This window comes from Phalacrocorax aristotelis, chromosome 1 (genome assembly GCF_949628215.1).
Source record: "Phalacrocorax aristotelis chromosome 1, bGulAri2.1, whole genome shotgun sequence".
In the NCBI taxonomy this organism is placed as follows: Eukaryota; Metazoa; Chordata; class Aves; order Suliformes; family Phalacrocoracidae; genus Phalacrocorax; species Phalacrocorax aristotelis.
The window spans coordinates 19,512,888-19,536,807 of NC_134276.1; the positions used below are offsets into that span (position 1 = coordinate 19,512,888).

Here is a 23,920-nt window from a genome sequence, read left to right on the forward strand (position 1 = left end):
ATCTGACATTCTGGAAAAGTTCAGTATAATTGATTTTGGATCTCAACAGCATTTAATTCCTTCAGTGAGGAGTTGCAGACAGTGATCTTCTCCACTAGCACTCTTTTTTGTGATTGTCACAGAACATGCCTCGTGCAGCAGCAGGGTATGTGTCTTGTAAGACAGGAGTGCATTTTAAATTGTACTGGGTCTACATCCAGGTTGTTCACCATATGTTTAAAGCTGAAAGCACTCTAGCATAGCTACAGCTCAAAAGCAGGCACATAATTCGTTTCACATCGAAGCACTCTTGGATATACTTTTACTTCAGCCTAGCAGAGATAAATGACTTGCTGGAAGATATCACTTGTAGGACAGAACATTTATATTGCAGAGACTAGAGATTTTTCTAAAGCTTTATTATTGTTGCAATGAATCAGCACTTGCTGCTTGATGTAATCTTGGCAGCACAGCTATATGCCTTTTACCATTTCAAAAAGCAATGCAGAGTAGCTGTTTTACTTCAAAATAGCATGTTTTGGGTTTTGTTTTTTTTTTTTGTTTGTTTTAAAGGAAGTGCATATGTAGGGCTATTGGATGACAGGTCTTAAAATACATGCAAAGGGTTTTACCTTTGGAAGGTGACTATTACAGATTGGATTCTGCATATTACCATTTTCATTAAAATAGCTGAATTTGAAAAAGATGAAGAAGAACAAATTGCAGTGAAGTCTTCAAGCCTGCACATAATCATACATGCTGGTATAGTTATAAGTGCCTGATAGTTTATTGCCTTATGTGGGTCTCCACAAATGCAGCTCTGCTGACAGATACAACAGTTGCAGGATTGGAGCCCAAAGTAAGAACCCTCGGATTCTATATTTTCATTTAAGGATATTTCTAACTTTGTTAACACCCCTTCCCCCTGCAAATCCTGCCTGAGTATCCATTCTGTCTGATACAGAGCTAAATACCTTTTATTTATTAAATTATTATTTATTAATTTATTTATTAAATACCTTTTATGCTGATAATACTTAAAAACAGCTTAGAGCACTAGACAGTATTTACATTTTTCAGAAATGTGTAGTGACTTAGGAGCACAAGTACCTTTACGACAGCATAGCCAAGCAGAATAGGATCTGAAACTCCATTACTGGCCAGTATTAACTGGAGTGGGGGAGGGCTTTCGAAAATGGAAAGCTAATGAATTAATCCATGCAAATTCAGAAGCACTGTACACATGCACACATACCCAGATGTGTTTAGTTTAGCCCTGCCATTCCTTCTTGCTTTCTCTATAACTCTGCTAATGTTAAAGAATAAATTTTGCTCTCATCCAGTGTCTCGCTCCTCTTTCTCTTGCTCCCAACCGTAATATCTGTTACGCAAAAAGATGTCTCTGTACCTCCATATTGTTAACTGTGTCCCATTAGCTGAAAACACCCTCATTTGTCTAGATGAAGAGCAAAAGGGTAGGAATTCTTGACTGAATATTACTAAAATTTACAAAAGTTAACAGTTAATTTAAAAAAATTAACAGATGATGACATGCAGTATGAATGATGCCACCCAAAGAAGAGGAAAAATGCTACAGTCCTTCCTCACGCAAGATTTGCAGTGGCATCACTAGGACTTTTGCTTCAGCAATAGCTTGTAGAAATTACACCTAAAAAAATTACACAGAATATAAATTGAATTTATGGCATAACAAATAATATTTAATATATAGCATTGAATGCATACACATCAATACCAGTGCTGTAACAACAAATCAGAACTCGTAGAATTAGCAGCAGTTTTTTGCAAGTACAAAAATACACATTTTTTTAAGAACATATATAATAGCAAAATTTATCAGGATATATTATACAAACTCAAAGCATTTAGATAATGCATTACTTTTAATATATTATATGATGTTTTAGATGCTGCATAATAATATTACATGTGTTCTGCTTGCAATAATACATAATGCCATTTACAGCAATGTTAAGAAACTATTCACAACTTAAACATGAACAGAACAGCCAACAAAGCACAATAAATGAAACACAGAGTTGCGAGGTGTTAGTTACAAGCTTCAGCATTTCTCTTTATATCTTTTTGAGCTTATTTTTTCTTCTTTCTTTTGCAGTGTGAAAGAAATAACTACACCTATTGAACATACCTTATAAACACACAGAAAACAATACACTTATTCCTTGGAGGACAATGAAAGTAATACCTATCAGTTTCAGAACAGTAGTATAATACCACAGTTATGGAATCTATGCTGACTTTGCACATACATCAAAACCACAAAGGACTGGGACTCACATCCACAAGGCTCAACACACGAGTGGTGAAGTGGAGAGGCCCAGCAGGCACCCTGCTGCCCCGGCAGGCTCAGAGAACAGGGCGCTTCTCTTAGTTAACTGCTGGGACCCTTCAGATTTCTGTTTGCTTGCTTTTTAGCAGTTTTTATTATTCTTACAATGTTCTTGCAAAGCTTTATGTGGGAACATTACTCAGACCGTTTCCTAAAAAAAGAAAACCTGTGAATCTCGGGACTGCTCAATTAAATTTGAACAACCTCAATATTAAACTTAAAATGAACACACATTAACACCAAAGGCATTTTCTTTATGGTGTTTATTTTAAGCATTAAGATTCCTCCGCAAAAAAGCATTGGTCAGTCTCTTCAAACCTTGGAATGCTGTAATGCTCTTCTAGACCTCCTCTTTGATCTTGGATCATGAAGTCTGTCTCTTCCTGTGACTTTCAGAGGTAATGGCTGAATGTCAGGCTTAACCAAATAGCCGTCGACTTCATCAGTAGGTTTCAGGGGCGCTGGCCTGCTGTTGGGCTCCACCAAGCCCTCCTCAGCCAAAGCATCGGTAGGTTGTGAAGATGGTGGCACCCTGGCAGGTGTAACCAAATAGTCATCGGCCGCTTCAGCGGCAGTGTCTTCATGTTTCTTTAGTGACTGAAAAGTGCTATCAAAAGGGGAGGAGGTTTCAGTTGGGGTAAACACAGATTGGTCTGAAAACTGAGAGAAAGCACTGTCCAGAGAGCTCATCGATGACACAGATGGAGACGTCCCAGGAGAAGACAGGCTAGAAGAGCTAAATCCTGAGCAAATATTTAATCCCTCTGGTGTTGGAGGCAGCAAGCAATGGGACAAGTCTTTCTTTTCCACATTTTGGTTTGTGTTGTCACTTTTACCAACATTAATCCCTATAATCAAACTCTGATTGATAAGCTTTTGCCCCTCCATCTGCAATGACCGAAGCTGATGGAGATAGTCTTCATCTTCGTGAGACAGGACAACATCACAGCTGGCTTTGCGTGTTGCCTTCTCGTGACCATCGCCAGCGTGGGCGAAGCTGGGGGCGAGGAGGCCAATTGCCGGCTCTGAAGAGCGCCTGTGTCTTCTCAAGGTTTTGAGAGTGCCTGAGGTAGTGGCTGAAGAGAAGCCCAGTGCATTGGAGCAGAGAGACTCGTTCTCTGAGTTTTCTTGCGATGAAAATTTATGGTGTACATCAACAGAAATTGTCAATTGTTTTGTTTTGGTTTTACTCTGAATTTCATCCACCTCCGTCTGCTCCGAATCACCATCGCTGAGAGTGAAGACAGACTCCCTGCTCCTATTATCCTGATCTCGGTTCTTAATCCAGTCACTGGAAGAGGAGTCAGCTTCATCGTTTGCCTCATTTTCCAGGCTGTCGTAGGAAGAGTCATTCAGATGGAGAGAAGCAACATCTGCAAGGACAAACCAAGTGTTAACACATCAGTGACTGAAACAGCCTGCTGACAAGCAGCTGCATTATTTTTTTTTGCAAGTACCCTTTACTTTCAGGAGCATTCGCCCTTTAAAGATTCTTCAAGCAGAAATGCTAATAATTTCAGAAAAAAATTACTGTCTAATTTTGAAATGGCAAAATGAAATGAGTGCTAAGTTGCAGTTCAGTCAAGAAATATAGGATAATGGCACAAATAAGGGTTAGGTTTTTTGTGTTGTTTTTTTTTTAGTGGGGAAATTTAGTGGTAGGTAATCTAGCCATAAACAATAATTTACATACAGTATATTAAAACAGTAATTTATTGAATTTTTATTTTTGCTATTGAATATTGAAAGCAACATTTAACATTTCCTTCCTTCTTAGGCAAGTGAAGAAAAGAGGGCATACTTTGTACTTTTATGGTCTTCCCGAAAATACAGTATTTCTAAGAGCAACACTATGAAGAAAGTTCTAGTCTCAGTTTAAACAGTCACCTCATTTCCACTGAGCAGTGCACACCTGGGCCCCATTCCTTATATACAATAATTGGAATTACATGAAATCTCTTTTGCTCTGGGCTACACCAGGCTGACTTATCTCACATTTGCAGCAGAGTTCATGCATGGCCAGTAACTGTGCCTCAGTGCGTGCCTGAAAACTTGCTCAGTTGCTGTAACCTATCGCGGGTCTGAGCTCTCAGTCCCAGCGCATCCCAGCACAGCAGATCCCATGTGCTTCCACTCTTGGTGAGGGGGCAGGCCAAATTTCACTGGATTTCACCAAATTTCACTGGAGGTAGAGAGTGAGGAGTTTGGGACAGCCACACTAAGTCAGTCTGGCATGCTGGAGCAAGTGCCATTACTACTTTTAGTATAGGCCACCTGTGCCAAATTTTATTTTACAGAAATGCTGCTTTAGAAATATTTTAAGGGGAGACCCAAAACTCCAATCAAAATTGATACCATCACAGAGCTGGAGAGAAAAAAAGAACATTTATGATATTCTGAAATGCTCTACCAACTAGTCTGTTAGACATTTTCAGTCACCAGTTCCATCATTTTTCTGTGCTAGGAGCACAATCTGGATGTCCCACTGAAACTCTGGAGATACCTCTCTTTTGATAATGAAGAATAGATGCTTTCAACCCTAATATAATGGTGTGACAGCCGTATTATAACCTTTTTTGATCACTAACTTCCTGATATTATGGGAAAACATAGGCTGGGGCAAAATTCTAGACTTGAGATGAAACCTTCTCTAGATTTTTTTCTTTCCTTTTGTTTGTTTCCCCTCCCCACTTTTTTAACATAGTGGCTCAGATGACTGAAATAGGAGCAAGGGATTCTTCAGGAGAGCATTTTGTGATACAGTCCAGGTCTATGATAAGTTAAATCAGTGATTATCACCAATACTTTCAGCAAAGGAAATAGAACAGCAGTACCGGGGAACACCACATGAAGGGGGAACAGCGTTCCTCCATGCAATATACTGATCTTTTGTCTGGCCGAGTTTAGCTGTCTAACAGGGTCAAAACATCATCTGTATTACCTGAGCCATTCTCTCTCTTGCATGTCATCAGTATTTCTCCAAAGAGGGTGGTAATTTCCTCTCCAAAAATCCTGCAACAATTCTCAGTGAGGAACTGTACCAGACTAGAAATCTGCAACAAAACAATAGGAGAGAGATATCTTGTCAGATCTTCCATTATTCCACTCAGGGCGAGCTCACCATACAGATGAGGAACAGCAGCAAACTGCAGATCTGTGATGTGCCCCCTGACAGACAGGAACTTCTCTCCTGACCTCCTGGGCCTGAGGAAAAAAACCAGGCCCAGCTAACATGTCCCAGTATACATTCTGTTATATATCCTTTCCATTACTACTCTGTCCTGTTCCAGAGTCACCACAATCAGAGATCTTTTTGATGAGAGAAGCACTTTGCTAATACACTGGGTATTGCTTTATGACCTCCCTCCCCTTCTTCCAGGCAGATTATGAGAATGTATCTATGAATGTTTCTAGAGCCCTGATAAGAGGATAAATCCTGATCTGAAGAGGTACTGACTGTTTTCACATTTGTAACCAACAGTGTGGTTGAGCAGGATGAAGGTTGGTTTCATTTTTTACCACATTGCAGTGTCTCTTACCTTTTTTGTAAATTCATTTTCTATATCAGGAGTGGAGGAAACAGGAGGCCAGAGCAGGCTAGGTGCAATGCAGATAGCCAGATTAAATGCATTCATCTGGTTCTCTTCAGATCGCATTTCTATACCATGTAATACTCCAAAGATGTAACGTAAGAGAACAACATTAGCTCTGGGGAGCTGCTCTATTAACCTGAAAACATATACAAATGTAATTCTTCAAATTATTGACTGGACAAAATGAAACCATTTTTTTTCCATAGATACACACAAGTCAAGATCATGAAAATACAGAAACAGGGCAATTAACAGGGTAAATGTCCACTAATTAAACCAGGGAATGTGTCAAAGAGGTGTTCTTGCTCAGCTGCTTTCCCTCACTGACACATCTCTGAACAGTTTTCTGGGAGGACAGAAAACACCCTAACACAGAATGAAAATTACACACTGTCAAACTAATGAACCAAGTACAATGTACGACATGAAAGTGTATTTCACCTAAATTGCCTGATAATTCAGTACTCAATCAAACAGTTCAGTTGTCTCTCCTTGCCATCTAGTTGCCATAAGTATATATGTATGTAAGTAAGCGTGAGGTCAGCTAGTGTACAAAGCTTTGTTCCCCATGGCATAATCTTTGCCCACTTTCTGTTTTATATCTTCTGTAAGGCTGGAGGCTTCCCTTATCACTAAGCTCCAGAATTTCCATCACAATTCCATTTTGACTTCAAAATGGTCACTAAAATTTGTGGTGAATGAGGGGGAATATATGAGGAACTGATTTCAGCTACCCTTTCACCCAGGACCCCAAAGTTCCCTGCGGATGATTTTGGGTTTGGTATCAAAGAAAAATCCAGGTCTTGGACAGTGTATTTATAAATACTACAAATTTTTTTTAATGAAAGGATATTTCATTTATTTACTGGTATCCGCAAAAGGCAAAAAAGCAGGACACAAGAAAATCAGAAAACTGTCCCATACAGGCAATTGCTTAAGTATATATGTTAGTTTGAATGCTCTGTCATATACAAAGATATTTTTAGCATCTATTTTTTAAAAAATGTAATTGTAATTTGAATATTTGGGATTCTTCATTCTGGGATATAAATTTATAGGAAAAGAATGCAGAGAATATAAGTAACTCTACCTTTGGATGCTTTTTATCTTCTCTTCATTATTTCCTTGATCCATCACAGAGACCCACTTATCACAGAGCTGGGATGACAAAATGCTGCCTGGGATGTTGCGAAGAAAATCCTTATCAAAAGAAAAGAACAAAACACATGAATATCTGTTCTGGAGCATGGGAGGGAGTAGGAATAAGATATGCAGATACAAGAGGATGTATCAGTGGGACAGCACTAGCTGACAAACATCTTGTTCCACACAGCAACCAAAACCAGCAGAAAATAATCTGAGATAAAGAAGTACTTTGGATTATGCTTAAAGTGATTATTTTCCTACGCTTTCCTCACCCTTTCCTGCCAAAATAGAGGTATTTGGATGCTTCATCTGCTATTACTGCACTAAAAAATCTGCAGTGGGACCAGTTATTTTGATGCTGCATAATGTCTGTCTTTATATCACTTAACTTCACCTGTAGTCCTCATTTCTTCTCCTTAGCTGACAAGCTCCAACACCACCAGACCATAAGCACTCCAAGGCACCCCTGCCTTCCTTCTCCTAATCAATCCCTTTTGGTAATGGAGTACTTATGCTAGTCATGGATAGTCTTGCTGTTCCTGTTTCCTAATACCACTGATGGGCAAACTGTTGCAGCCTGGGAGGAAGTCCAAATCCTAGCTCCCTGAACAAGCTAGGGTAAGGGAAGCCATGATGCACACGAACAACACATTTGCTCTTATGTGGTAACTCTTCACTGTTATAAATGCTAAGCAGTTGCCCCTCAGTGAAACTGTTACCATGGGATGAGTATTGCACACCAGTGCTTTGCATGGTGCAGCTATCCTGCCCTAAATGCATGTCCTAAATCCACCAGTAGAAAAGTAATTGTGTAAGTCTCACCCATGAAAACCCCTCACATGATTGCAAGAGGAAAGGCTTTCTGCAATAAAATTATTCCACTGAATCTGTGCTTGCTCCAGAATGGAGATTACTATTTCTTTTAAGCAAAAACTACATGTAAGCAGATGCACTGTAGTAAAATGTGAAAAGAAATATGCTGATCCTCCTTATAGCTGAAATTTTACTGAAGGCTTGGGATGCTTTTTGCCCAAGGAACATTGTTTTTAACGTACAAGTCTGTAATAAAAGATAATGCATGGGAAAATTAATCAAAATATTTTGGGCAACACTATACACTCACTAGAGTCCATCCTACAGGGTTTTACTGACAAGTAGGGAAACAGGCCTGCAAACCTGCCTTTCTAGTAATTAATTGACTTTAAGCAGAGATAAAGAGAGTGACAGGACAAGGTTGTAGCTGAGACCTCAGGAAAGCTGGCAGCAAAACAAGCTGGCTAGTCCTCTTCCCCATCCTAATTCAGTGTTAGCCTCCTTTGGAAATCCTCACAATGTTAATGTGCCAGCCCATTCTTCTTAATTCAGCCCACCAAGTCCTCTTTCAGCCTGTCCCTGGGGAAAAGTCCTACTTGTTTGTGCCCGGGATCTGTACTGCTCTCAACCAAAAAGGGGGAAAGGAACATTCTTCACATACCTTAAACAAAGATGCTGTCACAAATATGGATTCACAGGCTAGGTCCACTTCAGCACCTGAATCAAGTTTCTCCTTGAGCTCTTTGCAGGTCTTTGCACTTCCAGAGCGTCTGAAAATACCCTCAGTGGAAGGGCCCTCTTGGTAAAGGAGGGAAAGCATGTCCTAAACAAAATTAAAAGGCAGAGAGGCTTTCTCAGAAATATATTTTATTGCCTAGTGCCATTAAAATGTAGTTTTGCCACTTTTGCCACAGACAAAAACCTCTGAGTCCTACAAAAGCTCACAAACACAAGTCAAGGCTCACCCTCCAAGCCACATCAAACACAAACTGCATAGCAAAGCTGCGGTCTGGGGTACTGACATTGGAAAACACCCTCTCAGAAATACTGTGCTGCCACTGCTGAGCACTAACCTCCTGCATAATCTTCCAGGATCTCTGCAAGTTTTAGCCAAGTCATTTAAATATATAAACACCGTGGTATTAGAAAAGGAGAGAGGTCTACCTAATCCAAAGCTCTGCATCTGACAGTGGCCTCAGCCAGACACCACTTTGCAGGAAGATATGAGTGTGTTCAATATTATCACTGACCAGAGCCTGATGTCTGACAAAAATGAGATTTTATCTAAGGCTCAAAGTGCTTTGTTTGTTAATATCTACCTGCACTTCTACAGCAGATCAGTCAGATTTTTAGCCCCTTTGCTTCGTGTGAGTGGTATCATAGTCTGCAAGCAGCTCAGGGCTGTTAGTGGGACCACCTCTGGGGCAAGGTTCTCCCACCTGGAAGGTCACCCAGAGGGGACTAAAGCTAGGCTTACGGCTCCTCTGAAGCCAATGAGGCAGCAAAGGAGTAAAGATGTAGGCAGCTCACTAAATGAGTTATTTAAAAGGAAAGGGAAAACAAACAGATTCCTGCCTAGCTTTTAGAATAACAGGAGGGCCTGATTTCTTCTGCTAAATAAGAGAAGAAAAAGAACAGAAAAGGAAACCTGAAATCAGAGACCTCTCCTGAGGTAATATGTACATGATATTTTCCAGCTGCTTAATTCTCTGCAGTCTCCTGTGGGTCATCTCTCAGACATGCTGGTCACCTCTCCCTAGGCCTGCTCCAAGCGATGTGGAATTTGTCATGTTTGTCTCTTCTGAGGGGGAAACGCGTGCAGACATTCTCTAGGATTATGTGCATGCACACAGTGGTCTGAGGACCGAGTTATCACAAGAAAGGGCAAGAAAATGGACACTGGGGAAGAGTCTGTCATTATTAAACTAAGTTGCTGTAACAGTAATGGCTACGCAGTGGCTTTTGGTGACTTTCCTAGTCTGGGCTGTAAGATAGGTCTTCCGGACACACAGCAATGCAAATAAGTCTATTGGAAACCATTATTTTTACTTTTTTTCTTTAACGTTTCTTTCTCACTCTTGCAGAAGTCGAAAGCCAAGCATTCATGTACGTGCAGACACTTTGGAGGAGCACCTTTCATGGCAGCAGGACTCGTGTCAGCATTTCCATTTTCTTTGTAGGGATTTAGAGCTCTGCTGTCAAAACAGGCTGAGTCCCACAGTGCAGGATCTTAGTGCATAAAGAAATGCTTTGAAAATATATTTTGAATAAAATACCCACAAGATAAAACTGGAAAGCCCCTCTTAGAGTAGTAAACCCTGAACAAAATTACATGAACAGAGCTAATGGTGTAAGAAAATTCAGTGTGGCAATGACTAAAAGAGAGCCCTTCAGCTGTGAAAGCAAGCTTGAAGATCTGAAGCAGAGGTATCAGACATGCTTGCAGCATTCATCCCTGATATTTTCCTTCTCTTGCAGGTAAATCCCACATAGTCCCTCAGATACAGAATTCCATTCTCCAGTGATGCTGCATGAAATCAAAAACAAGTTATATTTTGTGGCATAAACACAGTGTTTAAGATTCAAAGCATAAAGTCTACCAACCTGTCATTCTATGCTTAGTAACTTTGGGATTTTTTCAGATAAAAATTTACTAATATTTATGTTTTGGAGAAATTTCTGAAATGCAGCATTGGCTCAGACAGAGAGAATGAGAGACCAGGTTCTTACAGAGTCCATCTCTGGAGGGTTTATTTAAATAACCTAAATTATAAAAATGCACACTTCCCCCTCAAAAGCAAATAACAAACCCACACTAATAAGACCTGAAAAGTCCTGGTATGATTCACTATTCAGTCAGTGATAAAGCAGCACATCAAGCACAAGTTTAGGAGACATATCATCTCTTCCTGTAAACTGGTGTAACCCCACTGATTTCAGTGAGGTTCTGGCAAGTTGTTCCAGCCGAAAGTCGGGCTGTTAAGATCAGGGGCCCAATCCTACGGGGCTCACTCGCACTCTGTAAACATTTCAATGCTGTATCAAAAACAGGGCAGACTTTAGTCCTGACCAAAAATGCCACACATCTGCCTTAATTATGCCTAGGAACAGGCTCTAGTACATGTTCCTGGACTGGTTTTGAGAGTACCCACAGCACTAGTACTCCTTCAAGACAGGATGAAAAGATGCGCCTGCAGCCTCCACCTTCCCTCCTATTTTTGCAGTGGTGCTGTCAGATCAAAAATGAGGACCCAGAGTGCTTGCCTGCCCTGGGATGCCTTCAAGACAGGCTCTGAAACTGTCTCCTTAAGGGCAGGTTGCATTTGTATGCACGTGTGGGTTCTCTATATGGGACAGTAGATGCCACATTTACGGAGTTGGGGATTTTACAGAGGTATTGGGAGTGGTTTAAAAAGTATGTGTGAATGTGGCATTTATTTACGCTGCGTAAGTGAAGGATTAGGGAACCAGCCTTATAGCGTGGGCTATAAAGAATAATTAGCCCAGAGCAGCAGACTGATCACATACATTTCTCAAGCTGTTTGTTATTAACCAGGCCTGACCACAGCATATGTTAAAACCCAAACTTCTTGCTGAGAACCACAAAGGAGGTTTCTTTCTGGTTTCTCTGCTTGGGTAATTTCAGTGTCCCATTTACAAAGTGTCTCCATGTTCTCATTCACTACACAAAGAAATTCCACCACTGTAAGAGCCAGCCCTGAGCCTAGGACTCACCAAGAGGGGTTTGGGCAGGTTGTCATCCTCACAGATGGCTGTTAGCAAGAGGCCAAAGAGCTTCCCAGGAGCAGCAGATGTTGAGGAGAGAGGTGCATTGTCCAAGTGAGTGCCTGGGCCACGCCAAAAAGCCCAATTTATGATAGATCTTTTCCTTTTAAATGACTTTTGGCTTAGGTCTGGGAAAAGAGAAAGGTGTTTATTAGAAGGAATGCATTTCTATTCTAATTCCAGTATTTGTTTTGTGGTGGTTGCTATGGTTTCAAAGGAAAAAATGTAATGAACTCAACCAACTCCTTGGCATCCGGCTCAGCCTAATCCACCATGCACATACCTGTGCGTGTGTGTATGGAGAATGTGCTGCCTTACCCATGCTCTTAAGAGGATCACCAGGATCTGCACTGCACTGCTAGACCACAGCGTCATCAATTACCGCTAAGTGTGGGATGGCAAACCTCAGCCCACTGACTTCACATGGAGCTGGACTGTACTATGTAACTAATTTCCCATCCACAGGTGCAAAACCACAGAACTTCTTTGGATAAAAATAATACATAAACACCACTGCCCTCACCTTCGCTTGCTGTCCTGAGGCATCCTAGTTTCCCTGGCAATGTGGGTGAGCACCTGCTCTCCCCACAAGTAACATCAGAGAATCAACTAATCAGGTGAGACATTTTCAGACCAGGAAAAGTCACTGCCTTTGCTCTCTTCTCCACAAAGCAAGCGTATCATTAGTGCCCTCGCTCCAAGCATTTGCTGACCATGGCCCAGGGACAGTGCCTGCCCTTTAATCAATGCCTTCCAGATGGCATTTCAGCACGCTGCCAACACACTGATGGGCTCTGTTTGTCTTCATTCATTTTAATGTATTTCATGAGGTATCTAAAGAGCATCACTAATTGAAGCTCTTATCTGCAGTGCATAGAGAAGTAAATACTGGTAATTGGGATGCAAAAAGAGGTTTTTTCATATGACCTTTCTCGACATCAGCCAGTGTAAATGCTCCTTAACAGCTCAGGCTACTGTTAAGGGTGGGTTGAGACTGTTTATGATGAAAGTACTAACAAGAAAAAACTTATTCTGATATATTTTTCCTTTTCTAGATGCTTTCAAAGCCAGTCAGCTTTGATTTAGTAGCTTACCTATCCTGTGCACCTTTCTGTTAGCTGGCTCTTCCACCTGGTCAAACATTTTACTCTCTGCTGTTGTGGAGGGCAAAGCGTAGAAGCAAGGGCTTGCAGAAGTTAAGGACTGTGGTATAATACCAGATTTTTTTTTTCTCTCCTATACTTTACTACACTTGTTTTTTAGCCCAAATAGTGATTTTCATTATACGTCATTCCATTCTAGATCATGCTCCCTTTGGGAATGGGTGGAAGTCTTTTCATTAGAGGCTTACAGGATGAAAAGTTAGTGTTTAACTCAAAATGTGAACATATGAATGTGAAAGCCTGATGAAAAATTCTTTTAATGAAAAATAATAACAAGGATATACACTTTAAGCAGTCCAAAGCTTCATGAAATATAAGCTTGGCAGTGTCTAAGGCTTTATTTGACACATCATGTTTTGGGGGAACATAACTAACCTATAAATTTCAAAATTGCAATTTTTCTTTCACATGAGCTGGATATTAGCATGTGAATATGATTTGCTTCACTTGGAGTTCTATTCACACAATGGCAAATACATATTGGAGTTTTTTCTGGCAACATTGTAGATCTCAGTGGAAGTAAAAATTAAGAAGAAACACTATTTTGGAGAACAAGGAATAGCAGAAGTGGAAGAAATGGGTCTTAAAATTAGGAACTTTTCTTAGTCTGTCACTGTTTGTTCCACTCTTAAAAGCCATGGCCCAAACTGACAATGTGAGCAAGGGGTAATTGTGATCAACTGCAGCTCTCTCCTGGGACAGGAAGGAGATCTCAATCACTGTTCAACATACCAGGGCAGAAAACAACTACTAATGCACGGCAACGAAATGCTATGCCACTTACAAAACTATCATTCACTGAACAACAGAAAAACTCGTCCTTTTCATATCCCCTTTTCTAAGGGGGCTGAAAAGTTGCCTGGCGAAGAGGAGACTGAGGGCAGACCTCATCGTGGTCTACAGCTTCCTCACAAGGGGAGGAGGAGGGGCAGGCGCTGATCTCTTCTCTCTGGTGACCAATGACAGGACCCGAGGGAATGGCAGGAAGATGTGCCAGGGGAGGTTTAGGTTGGATATTAGGAAAAGATTCTTCACCCAGAGGGTGGTGGAGCACTGGAACAGGCTCCCCAGGTAGGCAGCCACGGCGCCGAGCCTGACACTGTTCAAGAAGCACTTGGACAACGCCCTCAGAGACATGGTGTGAATTTTGGGGTTGTCCTGTGCAGGGACAGGAGTTGGACTCGATGATCCTTGTGGGTCCCTTCCAACTCAGGACATTCTATGATTCTATGTTTCTAAGTCTTAAGGTAAAGAGCAGATGAGAAGGGGAGGATGTACATTTTCTTTTCTTGAACCTGTGCAAAGTCACATCACTAGAACCCCAGACTCCTGTCAGCCAAGACAGATGCCAATTATTGCTCTGCAGAAGTACTTCCATACAAAAACATCAGGGCCTTGCTCTGGCCAGAACTGGAAAAAACCCAATACTCCTTTGGTTGCAGATCTTGCTCTGAGATCATAGTAGCCATCTATTCTGCTTGTATTTTACATGCAGGGAATTTCTATTCATAGGTAGTGTCCCAGCCCTGCAAGTGACATTTCCTCTTCTTGCAAACTAATCAGAAACTTCTAAATAAAACCTCAGATCTATTTAACAATGTAGCATCCTTTCTGATCCACCCCCTAACTATCAAATTGTTTTCAAAGACCACCTTTCTATATTGAGACCAACTTGTTGAAATTTTGCTTTCTCTTTTAACAGACAATTAAATAATAGTTTGGATTACAGACCAGCCACTGACAGCAGTCGGTTCTTTCAAGTTAAACTTTACACAAAGCAGTATTTACAATAGGTTTTAGACATGTGTTCATGAGCATTACTTAATGGTTATGTTTAACTGGTAGATGACCATTCCTGTTACATGCTGAAAGGCTGCAGGAGAGGCAGAAACACTCCAGTTCTTCTACACAGTAAATTCTTCTATACTTCTTTAAGCATCCTGCCAGGAGAGCTGATGCAACTACACCACCACAGTTGGTGTCGACACAGCTACTTATTTGACATGACAGCCAGCTGTCAGTCATGTCTGCCTGTCAACACCTACAACCCTGCCTTACCACAGTGCATGCTGGTACAACTGGGCAGCTACCCCTTGCTGCCTCCAGAAGGGACAGCATGTCCAGCACAGCAGTATCGGTTCAGGGAAGTTGAGGGAGGGACAATAGCACAGCATGTGTGGCAGTGAAGTGTGGGGTTACAGACTCTGCTCCCTGTAAATTTGCCCTGAATGTTGTGGTGTACCTAGTGGTTACCTGACAACACCACAGATTTTGGCTTGCTGATCTGAAGATGAGCCCAAAAACAGTTCATAGCCTTGGCTTGCACACAGGTACCCTTCACCATTTTCCAAAACTGATACAGGTGAGAAGGAGTTAGGAAGAGCACAACGGACAGCACTGTATGCAAGATAATCTGCTTTGCAAGCAGCCAGACCTGTAAATCACTTCAAAAGGTTTTGTCTGATGAAAGTAGGAAAGGTGAATGGACTAAAAGCCTCTTTCTCCCACGTAGAACAGTCCCTGTGCATGACTTGCAGGCTGCCCCAGGCTTCAGCTGCCCCAAAGCCAGCCTTGCCTCCCCTCCTGCGGCTTGCACAGCACCGCTGACAACACATCTGCATTAGAACTTTACAGGCCTGATTTGCATTTCTATTTTCTCTTGCCAGTCAACGTCAGCTGCCAAGTGGGGCCTGTAAACCTAATTACACCCCTTTGCTAGATTGCCTCATTCTTAAAATATGCCATGAAGTAATATATGATAAAAATTGCTCGGGAAGGGGGGATGAAGGAGTGTGGAAAGGAAATTAGTTTATATAAAATGCAATCAATTTCCGGAATAATTTGTAATAGACAATGGTATAGCCTCACTAGATTTAATTTCTAAAAACATTAGAAATGTATTCTATTCCTATATTATGGGAGATCTTAGCTATTGGGGAGTGCACAGGATAACAGTTTGCATGTTATTTTTATTATTATACAGTCATTAATGGTGAAGTAGGGCAGAGTTTCTATTTGAGCTGGGTATGCCAGTGTGCTAAGCGTAATAAAAACATGCCATGGGGTGCATCCTTGCCCTACAGAGTTTTCAGTCTAATGCCCCAATCCTGTAAAGATCTCCTCATTTTTTTACTCACGAGCAGTCATTGCATTATTGACAACAGAGTACAAAACAGAAAGCAGGTGCTCATATTTCTCCAGCATCAAGGCCAAAGGCAGAAGAAAATATTGCTGTCTTCATTTTATGCAAAGAGAACTGAAATAAACATGTTTTATTTGCTGACTTCATCTAGGTACTCAAGCATCTGCCTAGGCTTTGCCTCGTGAGGGTCCCAGTGAGGCAGGTGTGTAGTCCTAAGTACCTTGTTAAGATAAAGGATGCTGACAAATGCTGCATGGGAATTCTGTGCTGAAGTCAAGCCTTGACTCCTGAACCATAAAACTACCCTGCCTTGTTACAGAGCATGGCAAGCGCTGCAGAGAGAAGCTCAGCTAATAGACTTACAAAAAATTGCAGGGGACAGATCTTGCCTTTCTTTCACTGGTTTTAGAACAACCATTTGACAGGCAGCTTGTCAAAACATAACTTACAAAGATGACACACATACAGCAGCAGACTCAAACCAGGGAGAGCTACACTGCAAAATCCCCTGGGCAGCTGGAAGGTACATCTGTGTGCTCCTCTTCCCTTTCTACCACCCCATCTCGGCAGGTTTCCTTTCTGTAGCAGAGCCAGGCAGGTAGCCAGGCTGTGGGTGAACGATGCTGGGGCAAGCGGGGCGACGTACCGTTCAGCTGCTGGCACACAGCCAGGCGGCTTGGCTTCAGCACGAACTGGCACTGCAGCTCCTGGGGCAGCTGCTCTGTCAAGAAGGACCCCTGAAGCTGCCTGGGGCAGGCACAGTGCTTTGATCCATGGGGCATAGCGTCACGAATGTGGCTCATTTTAATTCCAAAGGGATATTCATGTCCTGTTCAAAGAGAAATCATAATAATCTGTGTTGGATTGACTGGAGGCTTGCAAAATCCCATCTGCCTTGGAGGAAAAGCAAATTTTGCGTGCTGGCCTGCAGCACTTTCTCTCTAAGTAATCTCAAAATTGATGCTTTTCTGCATATTTCCACTGGCATAAATCATACGTTGGCAGATACGGAGTTACTGTGTTCAGTGTAGTTAAATGGACCTATTACAGCTGTATAACACAAAAGCCATCAGAAAAAATACAAGTGACTATTTCTGAATTCAGCATTTACTCTTTCTACTGCTTTACTTGTGACACTGAAAGTTTAGGTACTGGTTGCTCATATGGTTCTGGCAAGAAATGAGATTTTGGGAGCAGTCATCTATCAAATTTTTGCTGAGCATTCAAAACCAAAAAATCCAGCGTGAAAGTGATTTTCCCTCCCTTTCCATGCAACAGCCATCAACTCAGTCAAACGAGACACAATTACAGTTCCTGTCTGAGGCTGAAACAGGAAGGAAACGTTAATCACAGGGCTAATGCAAATGAGCTGTGCTCAGCACTAATCAGCATCTTTGGGGACTACACAGGCAATTTGTTTCAGAAGGAGCTTTCAAAAATGCCACCAGGATATGTTTTGGACTTGTCTAAGGACCTGGCAATATATTAAATATGGGCACAATGTTAAGATGTTTTATCTAACTTGCGCTTAGACTTGAACACTGATAGTAGAGGAGACATTGTTTGAAATTACAGGTAGTGTGAAGCTGAAGCACAGTCAAACTCACTTCTGATGTCTACCTATGAAAAAAGCTGGCCTTATCTAATAAACCTTTGCATAAATATCAAGAACAGCATCAGTTTTATATCATATGGCTGTGATTTTATCTGAAGAAGCTATAGAAAGACAAAGTCTGGTATGTTTCAAAGACAAAACAGTTTGCACTGTTTATGAGGTGCACAAGTTAGACATTGTATAAATATTAATGTTGTCTGAATCCAGCCAAGCATTTGTAGCTAAGGCTGTTTTAAGAAGGAATGCTAAGATTTACTGGGTTTAGATTTGTAGGAGGAAAACAGAAAATTGACAAATTTTTCTTATTCTAATCATCTGTGAACTCATATAGCACAAGTAATGCTGGGCTTCTACAGGGAAATGTTCTTAATAACAGGAAGGGATTTGCTCTCAGTGAATCATGGGCCAAAATCAAATCACTCCATCCAATCATTTCTGAGTTTTGGGTTGATTCCTGGGGAGGAAATGTTTCAAAAAGCATTTTAGAAAGTGAATAAGCAATAATTTGCTCCTAATCAGAGAGGAGCTGTCAGCCAGTAAAAGAAATGCAGGATTGGAAAGGACCTCTTGAATCAGTTAACTTGAATTGTGGAAGAACAGAACATTTCTCAAAACTCTGCTGAGTTTTGCTGAGGAGGGGAGTAAACAATGTTATGGAAGTGTAGGAAGAAATATGGTAAAGCTGGACTGGCTCCAGGAGAGGAGGTGAGTGAGTGGAGGGACTGACCCTGTAGAAAGACTGAGGCTCATGCTGCAAAACTGGGGCAGAAATAAATGAACTCTTCAACCTCTTAGTGACACAAGCAGACAATTGCTCTTCAAAACAAAGGATCAGCATCTGACTAGCTCCCCAAATAACCAAACTTGCGTGACAGGGAAGCAAGAGAAAAAAATGGGAAAAACAAACAAAACAAAAGAGGAAACTGCATTTCAGTTTTCTCTGTATTTCTTGCTTCCTTCAGCACTAAAAACTGAGTGAATGTTGAAACACAAAACCATCTTGAGAACTTACCAATAAGAGGGTAAGGAGCATCTTCTCTTCCTGAAATCACCCACAGCTTGTAGTCTTTTTCAGAGCCCTTTAAAAGCAAAATTAAGAATAAGTTTGACCGCCATTAAGAACAGGTTCACATTAGGTTTTTCACAATACAAGGATAATCTGCACCTTGCCAGTGGGGTCAAAGGAACCCCATTTACTTCTGCAGTGCCCAGATTTGTGACCTTCTGAATTGCGGCTGTCATAGAATCAATCATAGAATCATAGAATCATTTAGGTTAGAAAAGACCCTTTAGATCATCGAGTCCAACTTCTAATGTAGCACTGCCATGTCTACCACTAAACCATGTCCCTAATCACCACATCTACAGGTCTTTTGAATACTTCCAGGGATGGTGACTCACACAGTCCCCTGGACAGTCTCTTCCAATGCCCAAAAACCCTTTCAGTGAAGAAATGTTTCCTAACATCCAATCTAAACCTCTTCTGGTGCAACCTGAGGCCATTTCCTCTTATCCTAATGCTTGTTACTTGGGAGAAGGGATCGACACCCACCTCGCTACAACCTCCTTTCAGGTAATTGTAGAGTGATAAGGTCTCCCCTCATCCTTTTCTCCTCCAGACTAAACAACCCCAGTTCCCTCAGCCGCTCCTCATAAGACTTGTGCTCTAGACCCTTCACCAGCTTTGCTGCCCTTGTCTGGACATGCTGCAGCACCTCAATGTCCCTCTTGTAGTGAGGGGCCCAAAAATGAGCACAGTATTGGAGGTGCGGCTGAGTACAGAGGGACAATCTCTTCCCTACTCCTGCTGACCACACTACCCCTGATACAAGTCAGGATGCTGTTGGCCTTCTTGGCCACCTGGGCACACTGCTGGCTCGTACTCAGCTGGCTGTTGACCAACACCTCAGGTCCTTTTCTGCCAGGCAGCTCTCCAGCCACTCTTCCCCAAGCCTGTAGCGTTGCATGGGGTTGTTTTGACCCAAGTGCAGGACCTGACACTTAACCTACCTGACACTTAACCTTGTTGAACCCCATACAGTTGGCCTTGGTCTATTGATCCAGCCTGTTCAGATCCCTCTGTAGAGCCTTCCTACTCTCAAGCAGATCAACACTCTTGTGCAACTTGGTGTCTTCTGCAAGCTTCCAGAGGGTGCACTTGATCCTTTTGTCCAGATCATTGATAAAGATATTAAACAGAACTGACTCCAATACTGAGCCACAGGGAACACCACTGGTGACCAGCCATCAACTGGATTTAATTCCATTCACCACACCTCTTTGGGGCTGGTCATCCAGACAGTTTTTCACTCAGCAAAGAGTACACCCATCCAAGCCATGAGCAGCCAGGAGAATGCTGTGGGAAATGGTGTCAAAGGCTTTGCTAAAATCCAGGTAGACAACATCCACAGCCTTTCCATCATCCACTAGGCGGGTCACTTTGTCATAGAAGGAGATCAGGTTAGTCAAGCAGGACCTGCCTTTCATAAACCCATGCTGGCTGGGCCTGATCACCTGGTTGTCCTGTATGTGCCATGTAATGGCACTCGAGCTGCTCCATAACCTTCCCTGGCAGTGAGGTCAGGCTGACAGGCCTGTAGTTCTGCAGATCCTCCTTCCAGCCCTTCTTGTAGATGGGCATCACATTTGCTAACCTCCAGTCAACTGGGACCTGCCTGGTTAGCCAGGACTGCCAATAAAAGATGGGAAGCGGCTTGGTGAGCACTTCCACCAGCTCCCTCAGTACCCTTGGGTGGATCCCATCCAGCCCCACAGACTTGTGTGTGTCTAAGTGGTGTAACAGGTCGCTAACCATTTCCCCTTGGATTATGGGGGCTTCATTCTGCTCCCTGTCCCTGTTTTCCAGCTCAGGGGGCGGCGTACCCTTAGAACAACTGGTCTTATTATTAAAGACTGAGGCAAAGAAGGCATTAAGGACCTCAGCCTTTTCCTCATCCTTTGTCACTGTTTCCCCCCACATCCAATAAAAGATGGTGATGCCATGTGCAATGTGATTTATGTGACCAGGGTTCAGCTCTGAGCAGTGAGAGGGGTTGGAGCCCATCATTTCTGAAGGAAAAGGGGGAGATTTGCCTCAGTTCTTTCACTGCTCCTGGAAGCACAGGGATGGAGGTCACAGCCTGCTGGGACTCAGGATTGCTTTTGAAGCCAGACCAAGACATTGGCCATGCCAGACCACTCTGCCACGTGGCTGAGTCATTCCATGGCCTGTGTGCCTCCCCACTCTCAAGAGGCTGGAAATGAGGCAGCCCCCAGCACAGAGGGGAACTCTGGCCCTGGGTGCTGCTCCTGGCCCCTAGTGCCTCTGTGTCCCACTTCTTCCCGCTGGTGCTGAGCAGTACCCAGCCCCAAGCAAAGACAGGTCTGATCCCCCAGAGGGATTACAGATAAGCAGCATGAAGCGGAGGTCCACTGCAGACAGTGGGCAGTTAGTGTGAGCTAAGGTGACCCTTCAGCTCTGTCCTGAGTACCAGAGTAATCGCTTCCTCCAGGATGTGCTCTGGCATGCAGGCACCCCAGCCTCACACCTGAGACCTCTGCTCACCGTCTCCTCAGCTCTTCTATGGAGCTCAGGCTCACCAGCCGACAGCATCCTGTGCCGGCCACTGGACAGCAGGGCAGGAGCACCTTCACCCGAGACCTGAGCCCACACTGATGATGCCAAGGTGAGGATGGCACCCAAGGGGCTGCTGGTGCTCAACACTGCTTCAAAATCTGCTCACAGGGCTGCTTCAAAATCTCCTCAGCCCTTTTGTGCAGCCCTTTTGTGTGGAAGGGCTTGGGAGCACTGGAGGGTGCTTTAAGACTGCTGAGCTCTCTTTTAAAATTTATGGTGGAGAGGATAAATTTACATCAAAGGAGACAATTTCCAGAGGACTGGAGAATGTGAACATCTTTGGGAAAGCTGTGTAAAACCACTGATTTGAAAGCAAATTCTTAATATTGCCTTTAGCATAAATATACAAGTCAATGTTGCAGTTTAACTGAAGAAGAGTACATTATTTCAGATATGACGGTGAGACAATAGAGATAAAAAGAATGACATTTAATATAAACCACTCTCAGTACAAAAGGTAATTGCACGTGGATGTATACACTGTATGAAAAGTGTTCTATTATCCTTTAAATCCCTTTCAGTGACACTGCTAAATCACGATAATTAAAGTCTAAAAGTTTGCTGTCTACAAAAGGTGACAAATACTTCATGATAGTATTTATTTAGCTCTAAAATTAAATCCTACCTCATTTTAAACAGATTTGCCTACTATCCTGCATTGTCTGGACCTCCATCCAGTGTTCCCAAAGCTCTTGAGACTACTTGCTGCACGCACCTGGTGTAATGCTGATACACCCAATAAAGCCTTCGCAGTTTGCTCTCTGACTGACAGAGCTTTCTGGCCCATGTTAGCACTGCTGTTAAGTTAGCTAGCAGGGGGCAGAAGGAAAATAAATAGGCTTTGGAGACATCTCTGATGCCTCAGGGCAAGCAGCCAGGAGCAAATAAATACAGCTGAGGAGCTCAAGAAAGGGTATTTACTTTTCTTTTTAAATATATATATGAAAGGGTCCATTGCTGTGAAGGGGAAGCAGGGGAAAGGGAAGATATAGTAAGCACAGTTTCAGGAGGCAGACTGCTGATCTCTCTATTGCAAATGTTGTCCTTTATGGGCTTTATGAGGCCATTTGTCAGTATAAATGTGACTGTCCCTAAAAAATCAGTAAGTGTACTTACGGAGCTGGGAAACCCAAGGCCCTTCTTTCTGCCCCGCTTGGTAATTTGGAACAGATGATCAATGCCATTTTGCACGAACTAGTTGTCATTTTACCAGACAAACCACGAAGGGAAAAACCCTGATATGTTAAACCAGAATGAACTCAGCCAAAGTAATAGCCTCATTAATCACACAACATGTGAAATGTAGTTTTTATAATTGCCGTTGAAAAGTCATAGTGCTCTTTCAAGTGGTTCTCTCCGGACATAAATAAAAAACCTTGAGACAGCGCATAAGGAAAAGCTTCCTTGCAGTCAGAACAATCCTATGAGGGGGTTGGGTTTTTGACTGATATACAGGCTACAGCTTAATTTATTTAGCTTGTTTGATTTTATTGCTAATCTTATTATATGCCTCTAATGAAAAAGGCTTTTTGCGATGAAGATGCAGTGAAAAAATGTGGTATGTTATCTGGGAAAATAATTCTGCAGGCAAGATTTTACATCTTTCAGATGGCTTTCATTCTTTTTCCGCTCAAAATAAAGATATAAAGAGGAGGAAAATGGTTGATTGTGATACATATAAAAGAACACAAGGCTGAAACCTAACTAGCTCCACCTCCTGCTCAGGTCAGACAAAATATTCACTTCCAATACTACCATTTTCCTGGTTTTTTCTGTACACAAAATGAAGAAGTGCAATTTACACCCATAAAATGGATAAAAATTAAACACATCACAGTAAAGACATGCAATCTCTTGATTTTTGGTGCAGACTGGAGTAGACAATGGGACGGATTTTAACTCACATCCTATCTTCTTCACCTTGCAGTCCCTCTATCAATTCCAGAGCTACCTTAATTGGATAGACCGCTGGATCCTGAGCTCAGGCCAGAGCCACAGCCCTGGTGCAAATGAGATGTCTGAGCCACAACAAGACAGATAGAAATTGCTGTACCTAGGAAATACCAAGCTAATGGAATAGGGCCCTGAATGCATTAAAAGCTTGTTTAAATTAGGGATAATGAAATCTAGGGAAGGAAAATTCTGAGGTTACTCCAACTTTTGCCGGGGGTGTTCAGAAGCTGTGGAGAAGCACAAGAGTGGCATTTGGTCATATTTGACTCTTTACTCTCAGGGCTGTGGTAGAGAAAGACTTGTCAGATTCCATGCAATGAGATCAATGCATACATCAAGACTAAGACTTTTTAAAAAATCTTGTTACACACGCAGCAGACTGACAGGCCAGTTAAAAAGCTGTCATCCAGGGGCTTCTATGACCATTGGTGTTGGTTGGAACCACATTGTGAAACAACGAGAGTAGCAGAATAAGGGAGTGAGAATTCTTCTCCATGGCACTAATTCATTACTACATCTGATTACTGATTCATTAGAGCAAAGGGAGCCTGTTGAGGCAGCACTTGATCTACTAGGAATCACTGCATCTACTTGGTGCACTATCCTGCATTATCCTAAGCCCTGTAAAAGGCTTTCTGCAAAACAGTTTCAGGCCATTGCTTAAATTGGGTGCATTCAGATTCTGTGCAATCACTCAGTTACATTCATATCTCACATGACAC

General features: G+C 42.3%; 1 protein-coding gene across 1 annotated transcript in view; it reads right to left on the reverse strand.

The window, feature by feature from the left end:
* Positions 1–1,673: 1,673 nt before the first annotated feature.
* The window catches only part of ARHGAP20 (Rho GTPase activating protein 20), a 65,239-nt gene continuing 42,992 nt past the window's right edge, over positions 1,674–23,920 (reverse strand). Inside the window, exons 8-15 of the mRNA XM_075082724.1 lie at positions 18,621–18,687; positions 16,640–16,822; positions 11,638–11,816; positions 8,564–8,725; positions 7,034–7,143; positions 5,890–6,079; positions 5,292–5,403; positions 1,674–3,723 (exon numbers count right to left, since the gene is read on the reverse strand). Of these exons, the coding sequence (XP_074938825.1) occupies positions 2,663–3,723; positions 5,292–5,403; positions 5,890–6,079; positions 7,034–7,143; positions 8,564–8,725; positions 11,638–11,816; positions 16,640–16,822; positions 18,621–18,687 (2,064 nt within the window). The 3' untranslated portion in view covers positions 1,674–2,662. The remainder of the gene's footprint in view (positions 3,724–5,291; positions 5,404–5,889; positions 6,080–7,033; positions 7,144–8,563; positions 8,726–11,637; positions 11,817–16,639; positions 16,823–18,620; positions 18,688–23,920) is intronic.